The 22318-nt window shown below is 38.6% G+C and overlaps 1 protein-coding gene across 1 annotated transcript in view; it reads left to right on the top strand.

The window, feature by feature from the left end:
• GPR137C (G protein-coupled receptor 137C) overlaps window positions 1-22318 on the top strand; it is a 52962-nt gene that overhangs the window by 11019 nt on the left and 19625 nt on the right. Inside the window, exons 2-3 of the mRNA XM_054715490.1 lie at window positions 15187-15230; window positions 16655-16883. Of these exons, the coding sequence (XP_054571465.1) occupies window positions 15187-15230; window positions 16655-16883 (273 nt within the window). The remainder of the gene's footprint in view (window positions 1-15186; window positions 15231-16654; window positions 16884-22318) is intronic.

Here is a 22318-nt window from a genome sequence, read left to right as displayed (position 1 = left end):
GTACTAACCAAAAGAGAGCAGAGAAGGTTATACTTAGACAAAATGACTTTAAGTCAATAACTGTCATAAGAGGCAAAGAAGAACATGATAAAATGATAAAAGGGTCAGTCCACCAAGAATATAGAACAATTTATAAATATTTATGCAACCAACATCAGGGTATCTAATCATCAAATATTTACAGAATTGAAGGGAGAAATTAATAATAATACCATAATAGTAAGACACTTTAAGACCCCCACTTTCAATAATGGATAGAACACCCAGACAGAAGATCAATAAGGAAACAGAGCACTTGAGCAAACTTATAAACCAAATGAACCTAACAGACTTATACAGAACATTCCATCCAACAGCAGCACAATACTCATTCTTCTCAAGTACACCTTCCCTATTTCTCTAGGGAAGATCACATGTTAGATGACAAAATGAGTCTTAACAAATTCAAGACAACTTAAATCATACCAAGTATCTTGTTTGAACACAATGGAATGAAACTAGAAATCAGTAACAAAACTGGAAAATTCACAACTGTGTGCAAAGTAAACAGTATACTCTTGAACAACCATTGGGTCAAAGAAGAAATCAAAAGGGAAATTAGAAAATACCTCATGACAAAAGAAAGTACAACATAAAAATTATGGGATGCAGCAAAAGCAGTGCTACGAGGGAACAGTAGTGATAAATGCCTACATTAAAAAATAAGATTCAGACAAAAAGCCTAACTTTTCACCCCAAGGAACTAGAAAAGAACAAACAGCCCATAGTTAGCAGAAGGAAGGAGATAAAGACCAGAGCAAAAATAAATGAACTAAAGAATAGAAAAACAATAGAAATCAATGAAATGAAGAGGTGTGTGTGTTTTTTTAAAAAGATAAAATTGATAGACTCTTAGCTAGACTAAGGGAAAAAATCAGAAATGAAGAGATATTACAATTCTATGAACAATTGTATATCAACAAACTGGACAACCTATAAGAAATGGATAAATTCCTAGAAACATTCAACCTATTGATTTTTACCTCACAATATCCATAGAAATCTTCCTGATATGAATCATAGAAATAAATATAAAAGCTAAAACTTGTAGCAAAAAAAAAGAGGAGAAAATCTTTGTTACCTTGAAGGAGACAAAGATTTCTTAGGAAACAAAAAGCATGAGTCAAAATTGACAAGACTTTATAAAAATTAAAAACTTGGGATTTTTTTTGTGTTTTTGTTGTTGTTTTTGCAAGACAGATGATATAGAGGCAAGCCACAGATTAGGAGAAAATGTTTGTTTTTCTTTAGACCAGGAGAAAAATGCAGCACATATCTGGCAAAGTACTTGAATTCACAATATACTGGTATAAAGAACTCTTAAAATTCAATAATAAGAAAGTCTAATTGATAAAATATTTTAACAGACACTTCACAAAAGAAGATACATGCATGGCTAAGAAGCCCATGAAAAGATGCTCAAGATCATTAAAATGAAAATTATAACCACAATGACATACCACTAAATATTAACTAGAAAGACTAAAATTGAAAAGATTATGCCAAGTATTGGCAAAGATGAAGATTAATTGAAATGTAAAGTTTTATGACCACACTAGAGGCCCGATGCACGAAGATTTGTGCAAGAATGGGCCTTCCTCACCCTGGCTGCCGGCACTGCCTTCGCTCTGGCCCAGAGCCACCTTTTCGCCTTCCCACACTGCCCAGAGGCCCTGAGCGGCTGGGGCGGCACAGAACACCTGCGTCATCGCCATGGCAACGACGCAAGCATCCCACCCTGCCCCTGGCCATTCGGTGCCTGTGTAATGAAATTAACCTGCCATCTTTGTTGGGTTAATTTGCATAGTCACTCCTGATTGGCTGGTGGGTGTCGCAAAGGTATGGTCAATTTGCATCTTACTCTTTTATTAGTGTAGATTGAAAAATGTTGTGATAGTTTTTAAAAAATAAAGCATAAACTTGTTATAAAACATAGCCATTATATACCAAACTAGGGGTCCAGTGCACGAATTTGTGCACTTTGAAAGGAACTATGGGCCGCAAGGCTGCGGTGGGCACAAGGGTGGGCCTCGGCCCATCCTCTGCTCCCCTGCCCAGCCCCCAGTCCCCAGTCTGCCGGCAGCCCCACTCCCACCGCCACTGCTCCCATGCACTGACGGCGCTGGCCCCACTCGCACCCGCTGACGGTGCAGAGTGATTGGGGCTGGCACCAGCAGTGGGTGTGAGCAGGGCTGGTGCCGTCAGTGGGTGCAAGCGGCAGCTGCTGCCCTGATCGCCCCTCAGGAGCAGGGAGAGGTGGAGAAGCCATCGGGTAATCGGGACCAGCAGCTGCCACTCACACCCGCTGATGGCACCGAGCAATCGGGGCCGGCGCCAGGTGCTAACAGTGGGTGTGAGCAGCAACTTTGTCACTGGCAGTGAGGGCGAGTGGGGCTGGTGCCAGCAGCAGGTTCGAGAGGCAGCTGCTGGCTCTGATCAACCCTCAGAAGCAGGGGGAGGTGGAGAAGCCCTAAAGGGTGATCAGGGCTGGCAGCCACCACTCCACCCACTGATGGCGCTCAGCAATCGGGGCTGGCGCCAGATGCCAGCAGTGGGTGTGAGTGGGGCGGGCACCGGCAGCAGATGTGAGTGCCCAGTTGGACCGCGGCGCGTGGGAGCAAAGAATTTTTAGTAACCACCAGACGCTTGCCCTGATGACAGCGACCAGCACCCCACCTTGGTCTGGCGCCTCCACTCACCTGCTCCATCATCTTGCCACAACCGAAGCCCACCACATTCCGCACTCTGCTTTCTGCTGCCAATGCCCACCATGTTCTGCGTGCACCCCCTGGTGGTCAGCGCACGTCATAGCGACCGGCTGTTCGGTTATTCCACCGTTCGGTCTATTTGCATATTAGGGTTTGATAGGTAGGTAGGTAGATAGATAGATAGATAGATAGATAGATAGATAGATATCATGGAGTAGGAAAATCCCTGAATATATAATTTCATATAACTTAGTCTCCACCCTTTTTTCTTTCTCTTTTCCCACTTACCTGCCCTCTCCCCCTCAACAGGAGTGCTTGCTTAAAAACTCACATGCCTAAAGGGCCCTAGATACTACAATTTGAGAGAGAATAGGGACTGTGTGAACTAGAGAGCACATATATAAAGAGGACAGCCACATTAATTTCGTTCCAGCTGCAAGATACCATTGCCAAATCACTTGATTTTTTCAAGAGAAATTAGAAATTCCTGTTTGATTTTTTAAAATACGAAATCTACTTTTAAATAATAACAGGGTATTGAAGTATTATTTAAAAACACTATAGATTAATGCTGAATAAGCCAAGCAAAACAGTTTATGGGTCAAACCCAAACAGGGGCTATTGTATTTTTCTACTTTACCCCCTTCTACTTTTGTATTACCTTCCTTGAAGGAGTAAAACAAATCAACACAATCTTTACAATCTCTCTCTATATAGAAGGCTAATATGCAAAGTGTTCCCTCAGGAGTTCGACTGGGAGACCAGGAGTTCGATCACTCGCTGTGATGTGCACTGACCACCAGGGGGCGCCGCAGAATGAAGGGAGGCCCCAGCCGGCAGCCAGGGAAGGGAGGCCCCGGCCAGCAGCCAGAAGGTCCCGATCGTCCCTGATCACTGGCCGGGCCTGGGGAACCTACCCGTGCATGAATTTCATGCACCAAGCATCTAGTTTCCATATAACAAAGCTGAATTACATTTAATAACCATCTACATTAGTTTAAATGAATTCTGAGTAGTTAACACCTTAAGTTATGGGAAATTTATGGTGTTCTAAGTCTAACCAAACATAAAGAAAATATATATCATGTGATATATTGTTGATTCTGCCTTCCTCTACTATATATTGCTTTAGATCAGTCACTATTGTACATTTACTTTTAAGGAAATTTTGCATACTCTTCAGCATTTGGCACTGTTATGTATGGGGTCAATGCTTAATAATTTGGATGGGTGAGCAAATTCATGGTAAAATGAAAGATTTTAAAAGAAATGTTTATTTCTCTCCATCTCCACAAATAAAATCAGAATGTCCAACTTAGCAAAGTAGTTAGAACTTTTTATCTAATTTAAATAAAGACAAACTTTTATAAGTTACTTGTCCTTGTTTATCTTTTTTATTAGGTTTATTGGTGTTACATTGGTTAATAAAATTATATAGGTTTAAGATGTACAATTCTATAATACATCGTCTGAATATTGTATTGTGTGTTCACCACTTCAAATCATGTCTCTTCCTGTTATCTTTTTATTTTACCTTTGTTAAGATGTGTGTTTAAAGTAGTGTAATTTCATCAATAGCCCTGAACTAGAAGTTTGAGTGTCTGAGCTCTAGATGCTATTCTAGTTGGCTAATTGATACCTGCCAAATCACTACTTTTCTGGGCCAGTTGTTTAATTAATAAAGTGGTTAGTCCCAGTGATATCTAAGACACCTTTAATTCGAATAGTTTGACACTAATAAAGCAACCTAGAATTGAGGGTTAAAAAAAAAAAAAAAAAAAACTTCCTAGTTCTGAGATCTAATACAGTGTCTATAAATTCTATCTCTGAGATATGAATGCCTATTCTTAAAAATTACACATTATTTTAAAACCAATTAAAGTTTAGCCTGGCCATTGTAACTCAGTGGTTGAACCCAGGAATCCAAGAGTCATGATTAGATTCCCAGTCAGGGCACATGCCTGGATTTCGGGCTTGATCCCTAAGTTGGGGGGGTGCAGGAGGCAACCAATTCATGTTTGTTTGTTTCTTTCTTTCTTCCTTTTTACGTATTTTTATTGATTTCAGAGAGGAAGGGAGAGGGAGAGATAGAAACATCAATGATCTCTCATCGATGTTTCCCTCTTCCTCTCTCTCTCTCAAAAAATAAAAAACAAACCAACACAATAAAAACATTTAAAAAATAAAATGAATTAAAGTTTAGGATGTAAGTAAACAAATACTTAAATATTTAGAATTATCTGCTTTCTAAGATATGATATAGCTGGATATGTTAAATCTGTATTTTTTTTTAATGTACTATCTTTTTACAAAAATTCAATTATAGCTGCCATTTTTCATTAGCATATTGATCACACACTGCAGTTTTTTTTTTCAGCTTCAGTCTTGAACTGTAAAAATGTTTAAATATTTTCTTAAACTTTTGTGCTCTTTCCTCAGTTATTATGTAGAACTTTGTCTAATTACTGATCGAATGACTTGAGCTGATTTGAGATGATACTGTGTACTCTAGGGAACTTTACTGTCAGGCGATGGAATTAGCAGGTTTTAAGCTAATGCAAGTCATCATCACTGATTACATTCAAACTGTTACTGTCCTTAAGAAATCAAGATGAAAAGAAAGTAAGCGTCATTCTTCTGCTTCTTTCTCTCCTGTGATATTCTGTTGTTTCTTCTGAAACATTCTGCCCTTTTTTCCTCTACCATTATTAGTCAGATATTTCCAATGAATCTGGCTCTCTGTCTTTACAAAAAGCAACTATACTCTCTTCCTAGTTCAAAAGCATGAAAAGTTTTATGAAAAAAACAGTAAAATACAATGGAGAATTTGGTGTTGAAAATTTTTAAAGGATAGCACAGTTTCAGCACAATTTAAATTAGTTTCCTAAGGAGCCTAAGTCTATGATGTATGAGACTCAGTTCAGGAAAATTCTGTATATTCCTTAATATAAAATATGTTTATTTATATTCAAATAATTGTCCATAGTAAACTAATGAACAGTACATAGTAATCTGCTATATTTCAGGGTGATTTTTAGTAATGAAAGTTCACAAATGTTTTCTTCTCATAAAAATAATACTTCATTCCTGAATAATTTAGTTACTTATCTTTTTAAAAAGTATATTTCTAGTTAAGTAAAAGCACTTGATAGTTTACAAAACAACATAAAATGAATGTGTTAAATTGTTTCTATGTCATTACTTTTACTAAATAGATAATTTGGTTTCTGAATATGTTTTTCTTAGGCATATTAATTTTGCAAATCTTGAACTAACAAGTAGTTGCTGTGACATATAGATAATACTACTAATAAAGTAATATTTGTCACCTTAAAAATTAGGGAATTATTTTGAACTATATCCTATCAAAGATCTAAACATGCAAATATATCAAAGAAAACCAGAATCCCTATGAGCATTGAATTAGGAGTCAGGACAGGACACTGAGTTTTAATCCTTTCAATTTCCTACATGTTCCTGGACAATCAGCTTTATCTGTGAAGTTCAGCTTTGTTATATGTAAATTAAATTCTTGAATTAAATGTCTAAGGTTTTTCTTAGTCTAGGACAGGTGAGAGACAAGCTTCTCAGTGTCCTCTCCCAGCAGTCTTATAGAAAGCGCTTATTCTCCTAGCAATAATATGTGACAGCATCTATGAAGTATTGCCAACCAGGAGCACTTACCTGAGACAAGGTTTTTATCAGGGGTTGGTCATATGGGCATGAAGCGTCTATGGCTGACTTTAGTTATTCCGTCTCCAGCCTCTTTAAAGGTCAGACTGATACCACATGGTCCAGGGCCCCCACCATAAATCACATTTGGTAGCATAGACTATGTGGTGTGGCCCAAGACCCCGGTAAACAGAGGTACTCTTAGGCAGGGTATTCCAAGGTCTTACAAATTATCTTCCAAGAGCCAGGAAAGAGCCAGATCTTTCCTTGGAATGTGCAGGGTTTAGACAAGTTAGGCCTGCTGAGTTAATACTTCCCTGCATACCTTGTTTCAGTGAAGTAGTCCTTTAGTACCTTCTTGGGAAAGGGTGCTTGGCAAGCAATTTTTTGAGGCTTTTTATGTCTGAAATATTTTAATTTTGTCATATTTGATTGATAGTTTAGACAGCAATAGAATTCTAGGTTGAAGATAATTTTCCCTGACAATTTTTAAGGTGTTGCTCCACTTCCAGTATTGCTATTAAAGTTTGAGAGCCATTCTGATTCTTGATCCTTTATATGTGACTTGTCTTTTTCCTTACTGAAAACTATTAGATTTTTCTTTGACCCTAGTGTTCTGAAAGGATGTTTCTTCATATGGGTCTGTTTTCTATCCATTTTGCTGGCCATTGAGCAGCCGTTCAATTTAGTCACATGTATCCTTTAGTTTGGGGAAATATTCTTAAATTTTTTATTGATTTTTCTCTCCTCTTTTGTTTCTGTTCTCTCTTTCTGGGACTCCTAATATTTGGATGTTGGACCTCCAAAACAGATCCTTTTCTTATCTCTTCGCTCCTTTTTTTTTTTTTTTTCATTTATCTTTATTTTTTAAAGTATTACAGATGTCCCCTTTTTTTCCCCCATTGAACTCCTTCACCCCATTCCCGCCTCCTTCCCAGGCCTTCACCACACTAGTGTCTGTGTCCATGGGTTATGCATATATGCATATAAGGTCTTTGCTTAATCTCCCCCCTCTCTTTCCCTCTGAGATTTGTCAGTCTGTTTCATGCTTCCATATCTCTGGATTTATTTTGTTCATCAGTTTCCACATATAAGTGAGATCCTGTGATACTTGTCTTTCTTGACTGGCTTATTTCACTTAGCATAATACTCCCAAGTATTATGCTCCATGCTGTCTCAAAGGGTAAGAGATCCTTCTTTTTTACTGCTGCATAGTATTCCATGGTATAAATGTACCACAGCTTTTTTTATCCACTCATCCACTAATGGGCACTTGGGCTGTTTCCAGATCTTAGCTATTGTAAATTGCGCTGCTATGAACATAGGGGTGCACACATTCTTTCTGATTGGTGTTTCTGGTTTCTTAGGACATATTCCTAGAAATGGGATCACTGGGTCAAATGGCAGTTCCATATTTAATTTTTTGAGGAAACTCCATACTATTTTTTCCATCGTGGCTGCACCAGTCATTTTGCTATTTTTTTTTGAGATTTTTTTCCAACTTCCAGCCCTTCTCTTCACTTTTTCATTTCTACTAGCATGTTTAATTTCTATTAGCTCATTTTTTATTCTCTGATTTTTTTTGTAATGCTATCATGTTTTTGTTTTAGAAGTGCAGTGTCCTATATCTCTGACTCTAATAAGGATAGGGTTTTGTTTGGCTTTTTGTATCTTTTTTTTTAATTATATTTTTTGTTTTGATTTTTATCTTTTATTAAAAACATTGAGCTATCTGCTTATCCTTGGTTATCTGTTCATAATTAAGAGTAGAAGCTGTAAGCCTGTGGGTGAGGCATGTAAACACTGTAGGGTGATCTAACCAGATAATTTTTTAATATATTTTTATTGATATCAGAGAGGAAGGGAGAGAGAGAGAGAGAGAAACATCAATGATGAGAGGGAATCATTGATCAGCTGCCTCCTGCACATCGCCTACTGGGGATCAAGCCCACAACCGAGCATGTGCCCTTGACCAGAATCAAACCTGGGACCCTTCAGTCCACAAGGCAATGCTCTATCCACTGAGCCAAACCAGCTAGGGCCAGATAATTTTTTTTTATTCTTCTCTTTATTTATTGGCCAGACAATTTTTTAGGTAATCCCTGATGCTAATACATTTTGATTTTCCCTCTTGGGTGATCGGTGTCCTCAGGAGGAAACAATATTCTAATCCTTCACAGAATAAAGAAATGTTGAGAACCTAATCAGGGAAGAGGGTTGAGGCAAGGGAAAGTCCCTATACTTGATGCTCATCATTCATCCCTGTTTTCAGTATGGTGCCAAACTGTCAGCTGTGCCTTTCATACTCCAGGCCAGAGTTACCTCTCCAGAGAGTAAACACCCAGACGTCTGCCAGGATGAATAAGGGGCATTTGCCCAGGACATGGACTAGGGAAGGAGATTTAGGATTTAACTGCTCTTAAAATATCTTTTATCATCACCTGTTTAGCCATCTCCACCTCTCAGTTCCAATGAGACTTGGTTCCTATGCTTTTTAAATATTCTGAAACATGTATCAGGTTGGTTCTCAAACCTCCTCATGACTGGGTTGGAATTCATCTTTCTTGGATAATCACACATTGTGTTGGGGTCTCCAGGACCACCTTCAGCTTTGATGATTTGCTGAAAGGACTCACAGTTGTTATTCTCCTGGTTAAAGTTTACTACAGTGAAAGGATAGAGTGAAATCAGCAGAGGAAAGGAGAGATGAAGTAAGGTCCAGAGGAAACCAGGCACCAGCTTCCAAGAGTCCTCTCCCAGTGGAGTCGCAACTATGCTTAATTCCTTCTGTAACGAGTTGTGACAATGGTGTGGAATGTTATTTACCAGGGAAGCTCACTGGAACCAGTGCCAAAGTTTTTTACTGGGTTTTACTGATGTAAGCACTCTCTGCCTAACACATACCAAAATTCCGTATTCCCAGAAGGAAAGCAGGTGTTGACTATAAACTATATTGTTTGCACAAACAGTTTAGCACAGTGAAACACCCTTGTTATATAGGGAGTGGTGGGAATCCTCCCAAAATCCAAGTTCCCAAATGCCAGCCAAGGACCAACCTTGCAATAGGCTTTTCGAAGGATAGAGGTCTCAGGCCTATGTTAATTAACTCTTTTTTGCACACACAGCTGCTTTCTGGATTCCAACATTTCTTATTCTTATCTTTTCCCATTCTGCTCAAACATATAGTTTTATACCTTTTAAGAAAATCCTTTTACTATTGTTTTAGTGGAGTTTCAGGTGAGAACAAAATTATAGATATATAAAAATCATTTAAAGCAACTCAAAAGAAAACCAACTAAATAGAGAGATGAAATTTTAAAAAGTATTAGTATCCTGAGAGAGACAAAAACATATTGTATCCTAGAAAGAAGAAATGGCTGCTGTAAACAAACTTTAGATATGTTTTTATTGATTTCAGAGAGAGGAAAGGAACGGGAGAGAGAGAAACGTCATTGATAACAATCATGGATCAGCTGCCTCTTGCATGCCCCCTACAGGGAATTGAGCCTGCAACCTGGGCATGTGCCCTGACTGGGAATTGAACTGTGACCTCCTGGTTCATAGGTTGATGCTCAACCACTAATCCACACCAGCTGGGCAAGAAAACATTTTAAAATATATATTTTTATTGAATCCTGGCTGGTGTGTTTCAGTTGGTTGGGCATGGTCCTTCCTATACACCAAAAGGTCACAAGTAGGGTGCATGTTGGAGGCAGCAATCAATGTTTCTCTACTTCTCCCTTCCTCTTTCTCTCAAAAAAGAAAAGAAAAGAAAAAGAAAAAAATTAAAAATAAAAAAGTATACTAGTGATAAACAGTATTTTAATTCTTCATTAATTGAAAAATTCTAAATATTTTCTAAGTTAGGGGTTACTAGTTTGTATGTAAGATACATATGATGAATTGATATCCATCAACCTGTGTAATTCTTCATACTTTAATAAAGAATATCTTTCTATAAATGCCCATTTATTCAGTTTCTCTGGTGTTCAGAAAGACCTAGAAAGATAAGGCCCCTCTGACATCAGTTGACATCAGAAAAGTCATTTAGATGTATATTATTTACCATTCTAAACTACAAAAAATCTATATAAAGTATGTTCTATGAACTATTCTTCACCGCCTTAACAAATAAGATACAATTGCTTGACATTTATATATTACTAGAGGCCCAATGCACGAAGATTCGTGCAAGCATGGGCCTTCCTTAACCCTGGCTGCTGGCACTGCCTTCACTCTGGCCCGAGCTGCCTTTTTGCTCTGGCCCGGAGCCGCCTTTCCACCTTCCCACACTGCCCAGAGGCCTGGAGCAGCTGGGACGGAGCAGAACACCTGCATCGTCGCAATGGTGACGACGCAGGCATTCTGCCCTGCCCCTAGCCACTTGGCACCTGCATATGCAAATTAACCCACCATCTTTGTTGGGTTAATTTGCATACTCATCCTGATTGGCTGGTTGGTGTCGTGAAGGTATGGTCAATTTGCATCTTACTCTTTTATTAATGTAGATATTTTTTTACTCAGGATCATATCCTCTTAGCTAAATTCTATAAAATACTTAGAATATAATATCAGATCATTGTTTTTAACCTTACTGTATGATTAAAGTTCCAGGTGTGTTTATGTGATGCATTGTAACATATTTTGCAAATCTTAGATAACAGTTGACCTTTAATTATTTCCTTATTCAGTTCAGCTCCCTCTCACACCCATTATTTATCCCATCCCATGACCTGTAATCTTATGAATTACACTTCCCACTGTGTCCCTATTCTCCTCATTTGAACCTTTTAAATGCTTTCACTGAAATCTAGCTTTTTCCAGCTGACACTTTGTACCTTAAAAACCCTCCATCTCAACTTGTGGAAAGAACAATCAACCTATTTTATGTTTCCCAATACTACTTACTGATGTTGTACCATCATCATCTCTCTGAAATCTATGCCATCCGATTAGGTCATCCTTGGCTGTAGTAATAACTTCGACTTTCCTGGATGAATCAGCACTTTCTTTCTGCTGGACTGGTCTCTTATTATACAGATCTTTTTCGAAGCCCACGTTGATAACCCACTCATTGTCTCTCAATTCACTGGCTTCTCAGAGCTTTTCTCCATTTCTATTTGAGCCATCCAACAGCATGCCCACACCTTGGATCAGCTCTTAAATGAAGCAGTTCTTCCTAACCAGTCTCATCTCTTTTTCCTTATACATCTTAAATGCATCCCTTTCTCTGATTTCCATTCTCGTCTGTATTTTAATTACTTTACCCATTCTGTTTACCCCCACTCCATTAGCTCCTTTCTGATGTCATTTGCATTTAGAACCAATGGACAGTCTAGTAGTCTTCATCTCTTGACTTTTTGCTGTGGTTCACTTGTCTGCTTTTTCTTTCTCTACAATAGTTCCATGTTTCAGTTCTAAATTAACACATGAAAATGCAACCTAGTTATTTGCATTTCATAATGGCATCCACTTTTTTCTATTAGATTTGTTTTAATTTTAAAATCAGGAAGCTGCCTGATTTTAACTAGACGTCTCTGCTTCTCAATGCAATATTTTCTTTTGTAACCCTTCTAGTCGTGTGTTCAAAATGTTTTCTTTATTCCAAGTGCTTAAATCTAACATCCCTTGCCAGGAAATGACCTTGCCTCCTGCTTACTAGAAAAAGATAGAATCTATCTGCAAAATTCTCATCCATCTCCTCTATATCAAATTGTCTGTATCCATGCTATGTCCAAGTTTATTTTAACAAAGGTTTGTAGATTATTTTACAATAATCTTCCTTCTTTACTCAGAAGGATGTGTCTTCCTTTTCAGGGATAACTTTCCTCTTCTAGAGCCTTCTTTAACAGTTGAACTCGCCCTTCCTCTCTCCCACTCTCTATCATTTTACCCTCTCTGGTTCATTTTTTTTTATTACAGTTTACTTTCAATATTATTTTGTATTGGTTTCAGGTCTACAGCATAGTGGTTAATAGTCATATACTTTACATAGTGTTCCCCATGACATTTCCAGTACCCACCTGGCACCATACATAGTTCTCAAAATATTACTGGCTTTATTCCCTATTCTGTACTACAATTCATTTCTGACCAGTAGATTATTAAGTCAGAAACTGAAGAGTCTGGGATTTTGCTCTACTTGAAGTTTTGTTAGCCTGCCACAGCTTTATATACATACTAGAGGCCCGGTGCACGGATTCGTGTACCAGTGGGGTCCCTCAGCCTGGCCTGTGGGGATCTGGCCAAAACTGGCCTGATGCACGGATTCGTCCAGGGGTGTCCGGCCTGTCTTGCCCAGTCCTTATCGGTCGGACCCCAGCAGCAAGCTAACCTACCAGTCGTAGCATCTTCCCCCTGGTGGTCAGTGCGCATCATAGCAACTGGTCGAACAGTCCAACAAACAGTCAGACACTTAGCATACTAAGCTTTTATTATATAGGATAGGATACTGACAGAAAACACAAGACCCATGGGTCAGAGAAAAAGACGATTTGTTACTCATGGCAAAAACAACCACGGCCCTGGCTGGTTTTGCTCAGTGGATAGAGCGTCGGCCTGGAGACTGAAGGGTACCAGGTTTGATTCCAGTCAAGGGCACTTGCCTGGGTTCTGGGCTTGATCCCCATTGCGGGGCATGCAGGAGGCAGCCAATCGGTGGTTCTCTCTCATTATTAATGTTTCTATCTCCCTCCCTCTCCCTTCCTCTCTGAATCAATAAAAATGTTAAAAAACAAACAAACACCAAAGCAATGTCTTGCAACACATCCTAAGCCCCAATTACTATAAGGCAATATAGCGAGAGCCAGATGTTACCTGTGCATGCAGCAGGGTGTATTACAGGAAGGGAACTCCAAAATAAGGAAGAGAGACAGACAGGCACACCTTATCTTGCCTTTGGAAGGTAAGCAAATTTTCACCAAGAAGGGAGAAGGAGACTACTCCCCTGGAATGTCTCCAGGGCGGGAAATGTTCTCTATCTTCATTATACTTACTGGTCAAGAAGCAAATCTTCCCACTGACCTTCAAGTAGACATTATCTCTAGTTTTCAAGGAAGTTTGTTATGCAAGCCCCACTCACTCAAAAGACCTGGACCATACAGAAACGTGCAATATTCATGGAGCAGTTTTCTCCAAGGTACCAGTGACATACTAGTAACCCAATCAATGGCTGTTTTTTTAATCATTATTTACTTTTTGCAGAATTTAACAAGGGCTATATTTTCTTTGTTTTATGGCTAAACTGCTCAACTGTTTTCTATGACTAATCTGATTTTTAGGTCTCTCTCCCTTGCCCATCTCTCTTTTCTTCACCCTTTACGCAGTCTTTCTCCTTTCCTGTTACCTCTTACCATTTCCTGGATTGAATTTGTATTTCTCCCTTTGTAGATATTGCGATCACAACTTTTGCATTGATAGCACAAGATGTCAAAATAGGTGGTTTTTTCTACTTCTTCCATATACTTGAGCTCCTTAAGAGCAGATACAATTACTATATTGTGAATCCATGGAACCTTTCATAGTGTATACTCAGTAACTATTTTTTAATGAAATCGGTAAGTTAGCAAATTCTTACACTATTTTTCTTTATAATATTTTATACTTTCCTCTCTCTTTCCAGGCTCCCGGAGTTCATACCCTATTTCAATTCTCTTTTATAAATGGTCTTCCCTCTTCTAATCTGTAGTTCCTTTCTAGTAGCCTTTACATTGATATCAGATTAATGAAATCCCATATTTTAGAGTGCCTACATAAGAACCTTCAATATCTTTCCATTATCTAAATAATAAAGTACAAACTCAGTAGTAAGGAACCTTCCACACCATGCTCTCAAAATTTTCCATGTTTATTTCAAATTCTTACCTACCTGCTTTACTTTAACAAGTATTTGAGGATCTGCTGTTTGCAAGGCTTTGTAAAGGAAGGAAGTATACTAGATACTAGAGGCCCAGTGCACAACATTCGTGCACTGGGGGAGGGTCCCTCAGTCTGGCCTGCGCCCTCTCACAGTCTGGGACCCTTTGGGGAATGTCCGACTGCTGGCTTAGGTGCACTCCCCACAGAGTCCTTAGCACTGCCACAGAGGTGGGAGAGGCTCCCACCACCACTGCGCTCGCCGCTTGCCAGCCGAGAACTTGGCTTCTAGCTGAGCAGCGCTCACCCTGTGGGAGTGCACTGACCACCGGGGGGCAGCTCCTGCATTTAGCATCTGCCCCCAGGTGGTCAGTGTGCAGCATAGTGACGGGACATTTCGTGTTTAGTCGATTTGCATATTAGGGTTTTATTATATAGGATGGTATTTGCTCATTATCCTTGTGTTAATTTTTTGGTCCTTTGTTTCCTTTTACTACTTCACTGCATCTTAGGGGAAATAATCTTTGTAGAACACTCAGCCATAGTCCTATAGTAAGCAGTCCCATTTTAGGGCAAAATATGAGTAATACAATGAAGTTCAGAATCAGTGACAAGCCATTCAGCATAATGTCCGCCTCATAATAAAAGCTTAATACATGTTTAAACTGAATTAATTCTGTTTACATTTTTAAACACAGAAATTTAAGCCTACAAGAAAAAATTCTTAATTTATTGTCTTAAGCCTTGGAAAACCTGCCTATTTTTATTTCATGGTAGTTCTACTATTAACTTTGAATTTTACTTGTTATCTATTGTTACTTGTAGTTGTATCATTTTGAAATACAAAATCAAAACAAATTTAAGAATTTTTTATTACACATTTTCAAAACTTTTTTCTATACTCTCTTTATAGGTTATATGTAAAGTCAGATGTGCCACTGAACTTGACAAACACAAGTAAGTTTCATGAATAGCAAGGTTTAAATTTTATTCACAGTGGACTTCTCAAGGTTGAAGGGCATGGTGGTTAAGGGTGCCTTAGCAGTTTTATAGAAAATCAAATTAGATTAGTTCATAGGAAGTGAATTGAATAACCCACAGTACTTTCTCTTTAGCCATATTGCTGCCTAATACCTATTTTTGCTGCTCTCCTACTATCCTGCTTCAGATGGCAGATGAGGTTTCATAGGGTCCACAAACACTAAAGTTAGATTATGCTGTTTGGGAAAAGAATGTATTATATAATTGCATGAAGTAACTAATTTTTCCCTCAAAAATTCAAGCCAGGACACTTGGTAACTATGCAACTCATTTAACATCTTTATGCTTTGGTTTCCTAAAGTGCTATAATCCCCAGAGTATATTAATAATTTCAAGATCTATTTTAGATTTAAAACTATCTGATTATTATATTTATTATTTAATCTGAGAGAATATTAATATCTAAACTTCTCAAACTAAAATCTTTGTGCTTTGCATGTTCACTTGACAAACATCGCTTGTTATAGATCACTTTACACATTACCTTCAATTTACCATGCATAAACTATAGCCAAAAGGTGACAACGATTTATGACTTCCACTATTGAAAGAGATCCAAAATAAAAGATATTAGTATGCCAAATGGATCATATTACTTTGGGGTATAAATGAACTGGGATTGCTTTCATATAGATAGCTGTTACAACTACTTGATGTAGATAGCCACACCTTACCTAAAGAGTTTTTATGAGGTGGTCTAATTTTTCTTAGGGACAAGTTTTTAAGCATTTCATTTTCATAGTTTCTCTATATGCATAGTATATATGCAACTTTGTAAGAAGAGGAGGTGTTGATAAGTGCTTGAAACTCTACTGTCCTTATGTTCTTTAGTCATTTTTGAAAATAATGTTTGCTATGATATTCAGAAGTTCATAAAATTAAATATTGTCTAAAACTTATTTCCCTTACCTCTTAAAATTAATATTAGTAATCACTTTAAATTTAGGTGGTTTATTAATTTTCCAGATAAATTATAAAAGCCTGGTAATTCTTGGAATGGAAAGATCAATGAAAATATGCTTAGTAGTTATAAAAATGAAAAATTCAGGATTGCTTGAATTAGTGTTAAAATAATCCTAAATTCTTGCTGGTAGAGGCAATTGAATTCAAGTCCATATGAGATTATTTTTAAATTAATGCTTTAAAATCTAATGCTATTTTAAAATGCTTTAGATACTAATTTTATAACATCGATAGCTCAAGTAACTGAGTGATTATTAAATTTGTATTTAATGAAATTACAAACTGAAGGAATTATTGTACCTAAAGTAACACACTAATAAATTTAATTTCTCATTCATTTTATAAATTTCTAATAAACTCATTTCTTTTTCTTTCAGAATTCTATTGCATTTGGGCTTTATATTGGCAAGCCTTATCTTTTTAGTGGTGAACTTGACTTGTGCAATGCTAGTCCATGGAGATGTCCCAGAAAATCAGTTGAAATGGACTGTGTTTGTTCGAGCGTTAATTAATGATAGTTTGTTTATTCTTTGTGCCATCTCTTTAGTTAGTTACATATGCAAAATTACAAAAATGTCATCAGCAAATGTCTACCTCGAATCAAAGGTAAGTATATTTCTTAAATTTTCATTTAAAATAAATCTAACTTCAAGTTATCATCATATGAAACATATTTTAATGGGAAGTTTATATATTTTTTCAAGAAGTCTGAATGTTGGGAACATTTTTGAGCATGAAGGAATGGTCACAAGAAGTTAAAAAGTATTCAAAACTTGGCATTTCACTAACCGATGATTTTTATAAAGCTTATACTAAGCATGTTATATTTTCTATGATTTATGTCTTTTGCATTGGAGGCTAATTAAATGAAATAAACAAAAATTTATATTAATGTATCACAAATAATCTAACACATAAAGCCACAGTAATAATTTAGTGTTTACTCTGTAGGGGTGGCAGTATGGCCATCAATTACCATATTATGTCTACATACACTTGGGTTAGCAGTGTTAAGATTCCATACTGGTAAAGTGGTGTTTATTTGTATTAAGGTTTAGGAAATGTTCTTTCACCCCACAATATGAAGTCCCTATGATATTTGTAACAGTTAATCATGTAACTAAATATAGAAATGCCTTCATTCTCCCTTATACTGCGGATCAGCAAACAGAAACCAAATGCTAGCCCATTAACAAAAAACCCTGGAAGTTTCTATTGTTGTTGATTAACATTGTGGGTGAGCCATGAACCAGTCATCACAGTGTATGTGTGGCATTGGATATGGGGGTATAGATGTATGTTATTGGGATGTGAGTTTATACATGTAAACGAATTTGATCTCATTTGGCATTATTGTCTATTCACTTAAAATAAGCAAGATAGTGTCCTAAACAGAACAGTTCTCTGAAATACTTTTAGACTTCCATATTGTTGTTATCCTTAAAATAGTCCTAGTAAAGTCAGGTATTATAATTAAATGTATGGTAGTCAACTTGTCTTTAAATTTAGGTGGAGACTTTCATTTGACTTTTTAAATATATATCAGTTGAATGCAGAATAAATATAGAAATCTATATTTATATAAGCCCAGCGACCGGAATGACGGAACGACCAGAATGACCGGAATGACCGGTGGCTATGACGTGCGTTGCAGCAGCCAACCGACCTGATCCGGGCCCCAATCAGCCCGCCCCTGGCCGACCCAGCCCCTGATCGGCCCCCAACACCCCGATCAGGAGAGGAGCTGGCCAGCAACTGCCTGTGGCCCCTCCCTCCTACCAGTCCGGCCCAATGGGCCCCCATCAGAGTGGACCAGCTGGACCCCACCCATGCATGAATTCGTGCACTGGGCCTGTAGTATATACTAGTATATAATATTGTTTACGAAAAGAGAAAGAAAGGGTGTAGGGAAGAGAGAAGAGACTAAACTTAAACTTTCAAACCTAAACCTATTCACCTTACATGGAAAATTATTTTATTCAACTTATGTTCTAAAAGTTCCTAAATGTAAGTATTTTAGCTAATTCTGGCTTCAGTTTAAGTGTTAAAAATAATGGTTACTATTATGGTACATAATCTTTTGGTGTAGCAATAGCACCCTCACTTAATATAATAACATCACACACACAAAAAAATATATAATAACATCACCATAGAATGCATATGTCTTGCTTCTCTAGTGATAAAGCATAAATAGATGTGGTTGACTTTAAGGGCTTCTTTACTGATCCAAACAACTTTTTCTAAGTTTGGTTTTACTTGCTTTGAAATAAATAGTTCTCTGAATATAGTAAAATTGCCGATCTGAGAAGAAAAGTTCATATGATAACTCCTCCAGAATTATTTCAGACATCTTCCTCTAACTATCATGTAAATGGTATTCATTTTATTATTTTTTTAAACTCTTAACCTTTTGCACTCAGATGTCGAGTGTGACTCGACACGGTTAGCATCGGTAGCAGGAATCAAGAAAAAAGCAAGCAAGTGCAAAGGGTTAAATTTAAAAGGTGCATGGATTCAGAATTCTCTAGGAACATTACAGAGACATGTTCAAATACATACCTATAAAGGCAAATATAAGATACTGGATTATTTGTATTATATTGTACTATTAGGTCATAAACTTCTTTATTTAAAGAATACATCATCTTGCTTTCACATTCTTCTTGTAAAATCACTAAGCTCGGTTTTGTTTTTTTACTTCTATAACAATTACAGTAATGGCCATTTCTTTGATTCAATCAACAAATGTCTGTTGAGCCATGTGCCTTCTCTTCTTTCACGCTGATACTGTTTCCTGGTATCCCTAAGAGCATTTCCTTAAAGCTCAGACTTGGGTCTTCTGTTTTTCTCATTTTATTCCTTCTTCCTTCTACATATTCAGTGATAATGAGATCCTCCATAATTTGTCTCAAGCAAATCTGACCTACCTTATTTGTAAATGTCACATAGTATACTTTCCTGTCTCTACCCTTAGGCTATTTTGTCTTCCAGGAATGCCTTTTTCCCCTCCCAGTGCTCTCTACCTATTTGTCCTTATCTTACCTAACTTTAAAGGCATAACTCTAATGTTTCCCCTTTTTAGGAATGCTTCTTCATCTCCAAAATAAAATTGAGAAATACCACTCTATCTGAATTCTCTTAAATTTTTACTTTATTACTAGAGGCCCGGTGCACGAAATTCATGCATGGGGGTGTAGGGAGGTGTCCCTAAACCCAGCCTGCACCCTCTCCAATCTGGGACCCCTGGAGGGATGTCCGACCACCCGTTTAGGCCCGATCCCTCTCACAATCCAGGACTGCTGACTCCCAGCAGCTCGCCTGCCTCTGCCTGATTGCCCCTAACCGCTTCTGCCTGCCAGCCTGATCACCCCTTAACCACTCCCCTGCCGCCTAACTGCTCCCTGGCCGGCCCGATTGCCCCCAACTGCCCTCCCCTGCCAGTCTGGTCACCCCTAACTGCCCTCCCCTGCAGGCCTGCCCCCCCAACTGCCCTTCCCTGCAGGCCTGGGTATCCCCCCGCAACTGTCCTCCCCTGCAGGCCTGGGTCTCCCCCAACTGCCCTCCTCTGCCGGCCTGGTCACCCCTAACTTCCCACAACTGCTCTCCCCTGCTGGCCATCTTGTGGCAGCCATCTTGTGTCCACATGGGGACAGCCATCTTTGACCACATGGGGGCGGCCATCTTGTATCTTGGAGTGACGATCAATTTGCATATTACTCTTTTAATAGATAGGATTTTACCAACTAGAACAGAACTAATATGATTTGGTTCCCTTTTTCAAAGTAGCAACTCTAACTTGCTTTTTAAATATAAGTTATTGAGGAAACCAAGATGGCGGCATAGGTAACACCTAAAATGCTGCCTCGCACAACAATTTCAAAACTACAACTAAAAGACAAAACGGACATCATCCAGAACCACAGGAAGTCTGGCTGAGTGGAAATTCTACAACTAGAAGGAAAGAGGAAAGAGACTCAGAGGAGCTGAGACTCAGAGGAGCTGCAGAGGGCAGAGGTACGGAGACGTGCGCGCGGAGAGGACAGGCAACTGAGCACGCGACTGGCTTTCTTAATCGGGAGGGAGACAAAAGCTCCCGACTGCGCTGAACTCCAGTTCCAGGCGAGACTCTGGGAACCCAGACTCATTCGGGGAGAAACTGGACTGTCTGGCAGCGGGCAAAACTCGAGGACGGCTTTCTCTCAAAGGTGCTTTCAGCGATTAAAGCAGGACACTGAGACTCAGGGGCCTCTTAGGGCAGGGCTGACAGGAAGCCATTGCTGTCTGCTCCGCCCTGAGACTCCGCTCCATCCAAGCTAAGCACAGAGACTTTCGCAAGTCTTATCTTATAAGGGTGTCTCCAGCACAGAAGTTCTCCCATCATAGACACAGCTGATCCTCACAGCCAGTTTGCCTGGAGGTCAATTCCTCCCAGTGATACCAACAACAATCAAGGCTTAACTACAACAAGACTGTGCACACAGCCCAAAAAGGGGTGCACCAAGAGTGTCCACCTCAGGTAATTGGGGAGGCTGTGCCACTGGGCCCTATAGGACACCTAGCACACAAAGCCACTCTATTAACTCAGGGAAGCAGCCAAAATGCGGAGACACAGAAACAGGTCACAAGTGAAAGAAATAGAGGAAAGCAAATGACTGGATATAGAGTTCAAAACCATGGTTATAAGGTTTTTCAAGAATTTCCTAGAAAAGGCCGATAAATTTAGTGAGACCCTTGAGGATATGAAAAAGGACCAACTAGAAATTAAGCATACACTGACTGAAATAAAAAATAATCTACAGAGATCCAACAGCAGACAAGAGGATCGCAAGAATCAAGTCAAAGATTTGAAATACAAAGAAGCAAAAAACACCCAACCAGAAAAGAAAAAAGATTCCAAAAATATGAAGATAGTGTAAGGAGCCTCTGGGACAACTTCAGGCATACCAACATCCGAATTATGGGGGTGCCAGAAGAAGACAGAGAGCAAGATGCTGAAAACCTATTTGAAGAAATAGTGACCGAAAACTTCCCCCACCTGGTGAAAGAAATAGACTTACAAGTCCAGGAAGCGCACAGAACCCCAAACAAGAGGAATCCAAAGAGGACCACACCAAGACACATCATAATTAAAATACCAAGAGCAAAAGACAAAGAGAATATTAAAAGCAGCAAGAGAAAAACAGTTACCTACCTACAAGGGAGCACCCATACGATTGTCAGCTGATTTCTCAACAGAAACTATGCAGGCCAGACGGGAGTGGCAAGAAATATTCAAAGTGATAAATAGCAAGAACCTACAACCAAGAGTACTCTACCCAGCAAAGCTATCATTCAGAATTGACGGTCCGATAAAGAGCTTCACAGATAAGAAAAAGCTAAAGGAGTTCACTGCCAAACCAGTATTATATGAAATGCTGAAAGGTATTCTTTAAGAAGAGGAAGAAGAAGAAAAAGGTAAAGATAAAAATTATGAACAACAAATACATATCTATCAACAAGTGAATCTAAAAAATCAAGTGAATGAAAAACCTGATGAACAGAATAAACTGATGAATATAATAGAATCAGGGGCATAGAAAGGGAGTGGACTGACAATTCTCGGGGGGAAAGTAGTGGGGGGGTGTGTGGGAAGAGACTGGACAAACATCGTACACCTATGGATGAGGACAGTGGGGGGAGGTAAGGGCAGAGGGTGGGGTGGGAACCGGGTAGAGGGGAGCTATGGGGGGAAAAAAGGAACAATTGTAATAATCTGAACAATAAAGATTTATTAAATAAAAAATAAATATGTTATTGACAATTTGAATAGCTTATTTCTGCTCTTTCATTTTTTTATTTTCTTACATATTTAAGGTTACTTTATACCATGTTTATGTTCTTATGTAGATGTTTAATGTATTATTTTGTAAACTAATAGAGCAGTATGTGTTCTCAAGCACTGCTTTGGCAGCTCTCTATAATCTTGTTATATTATTATTTATATTCTTATTTAACAACTAGGGGCCTGGTGCACGAAATTCGTGCACTGGGGGCGGGGC

Source organism: Eptesicus fuscus, chromosome 5 (genome assembly GCF_027574615.1).
Source record: "Eptesicus fuscus isolate TK198812 chromosome 5, DD_ASM_mEF_20220401, whole genome shotgun sequence".
Lineage (NCBI taxonomy): Eukaryota > Metazoa > Chordata > Mammalia > Chiroptera > Vespertilionidae > Eptesicus > Eptesicus fuscus.
Note: the sequence above shows the minus strand (reverse complement) of the source record. Positions and strands in the feature narration are given on the sequence as shown.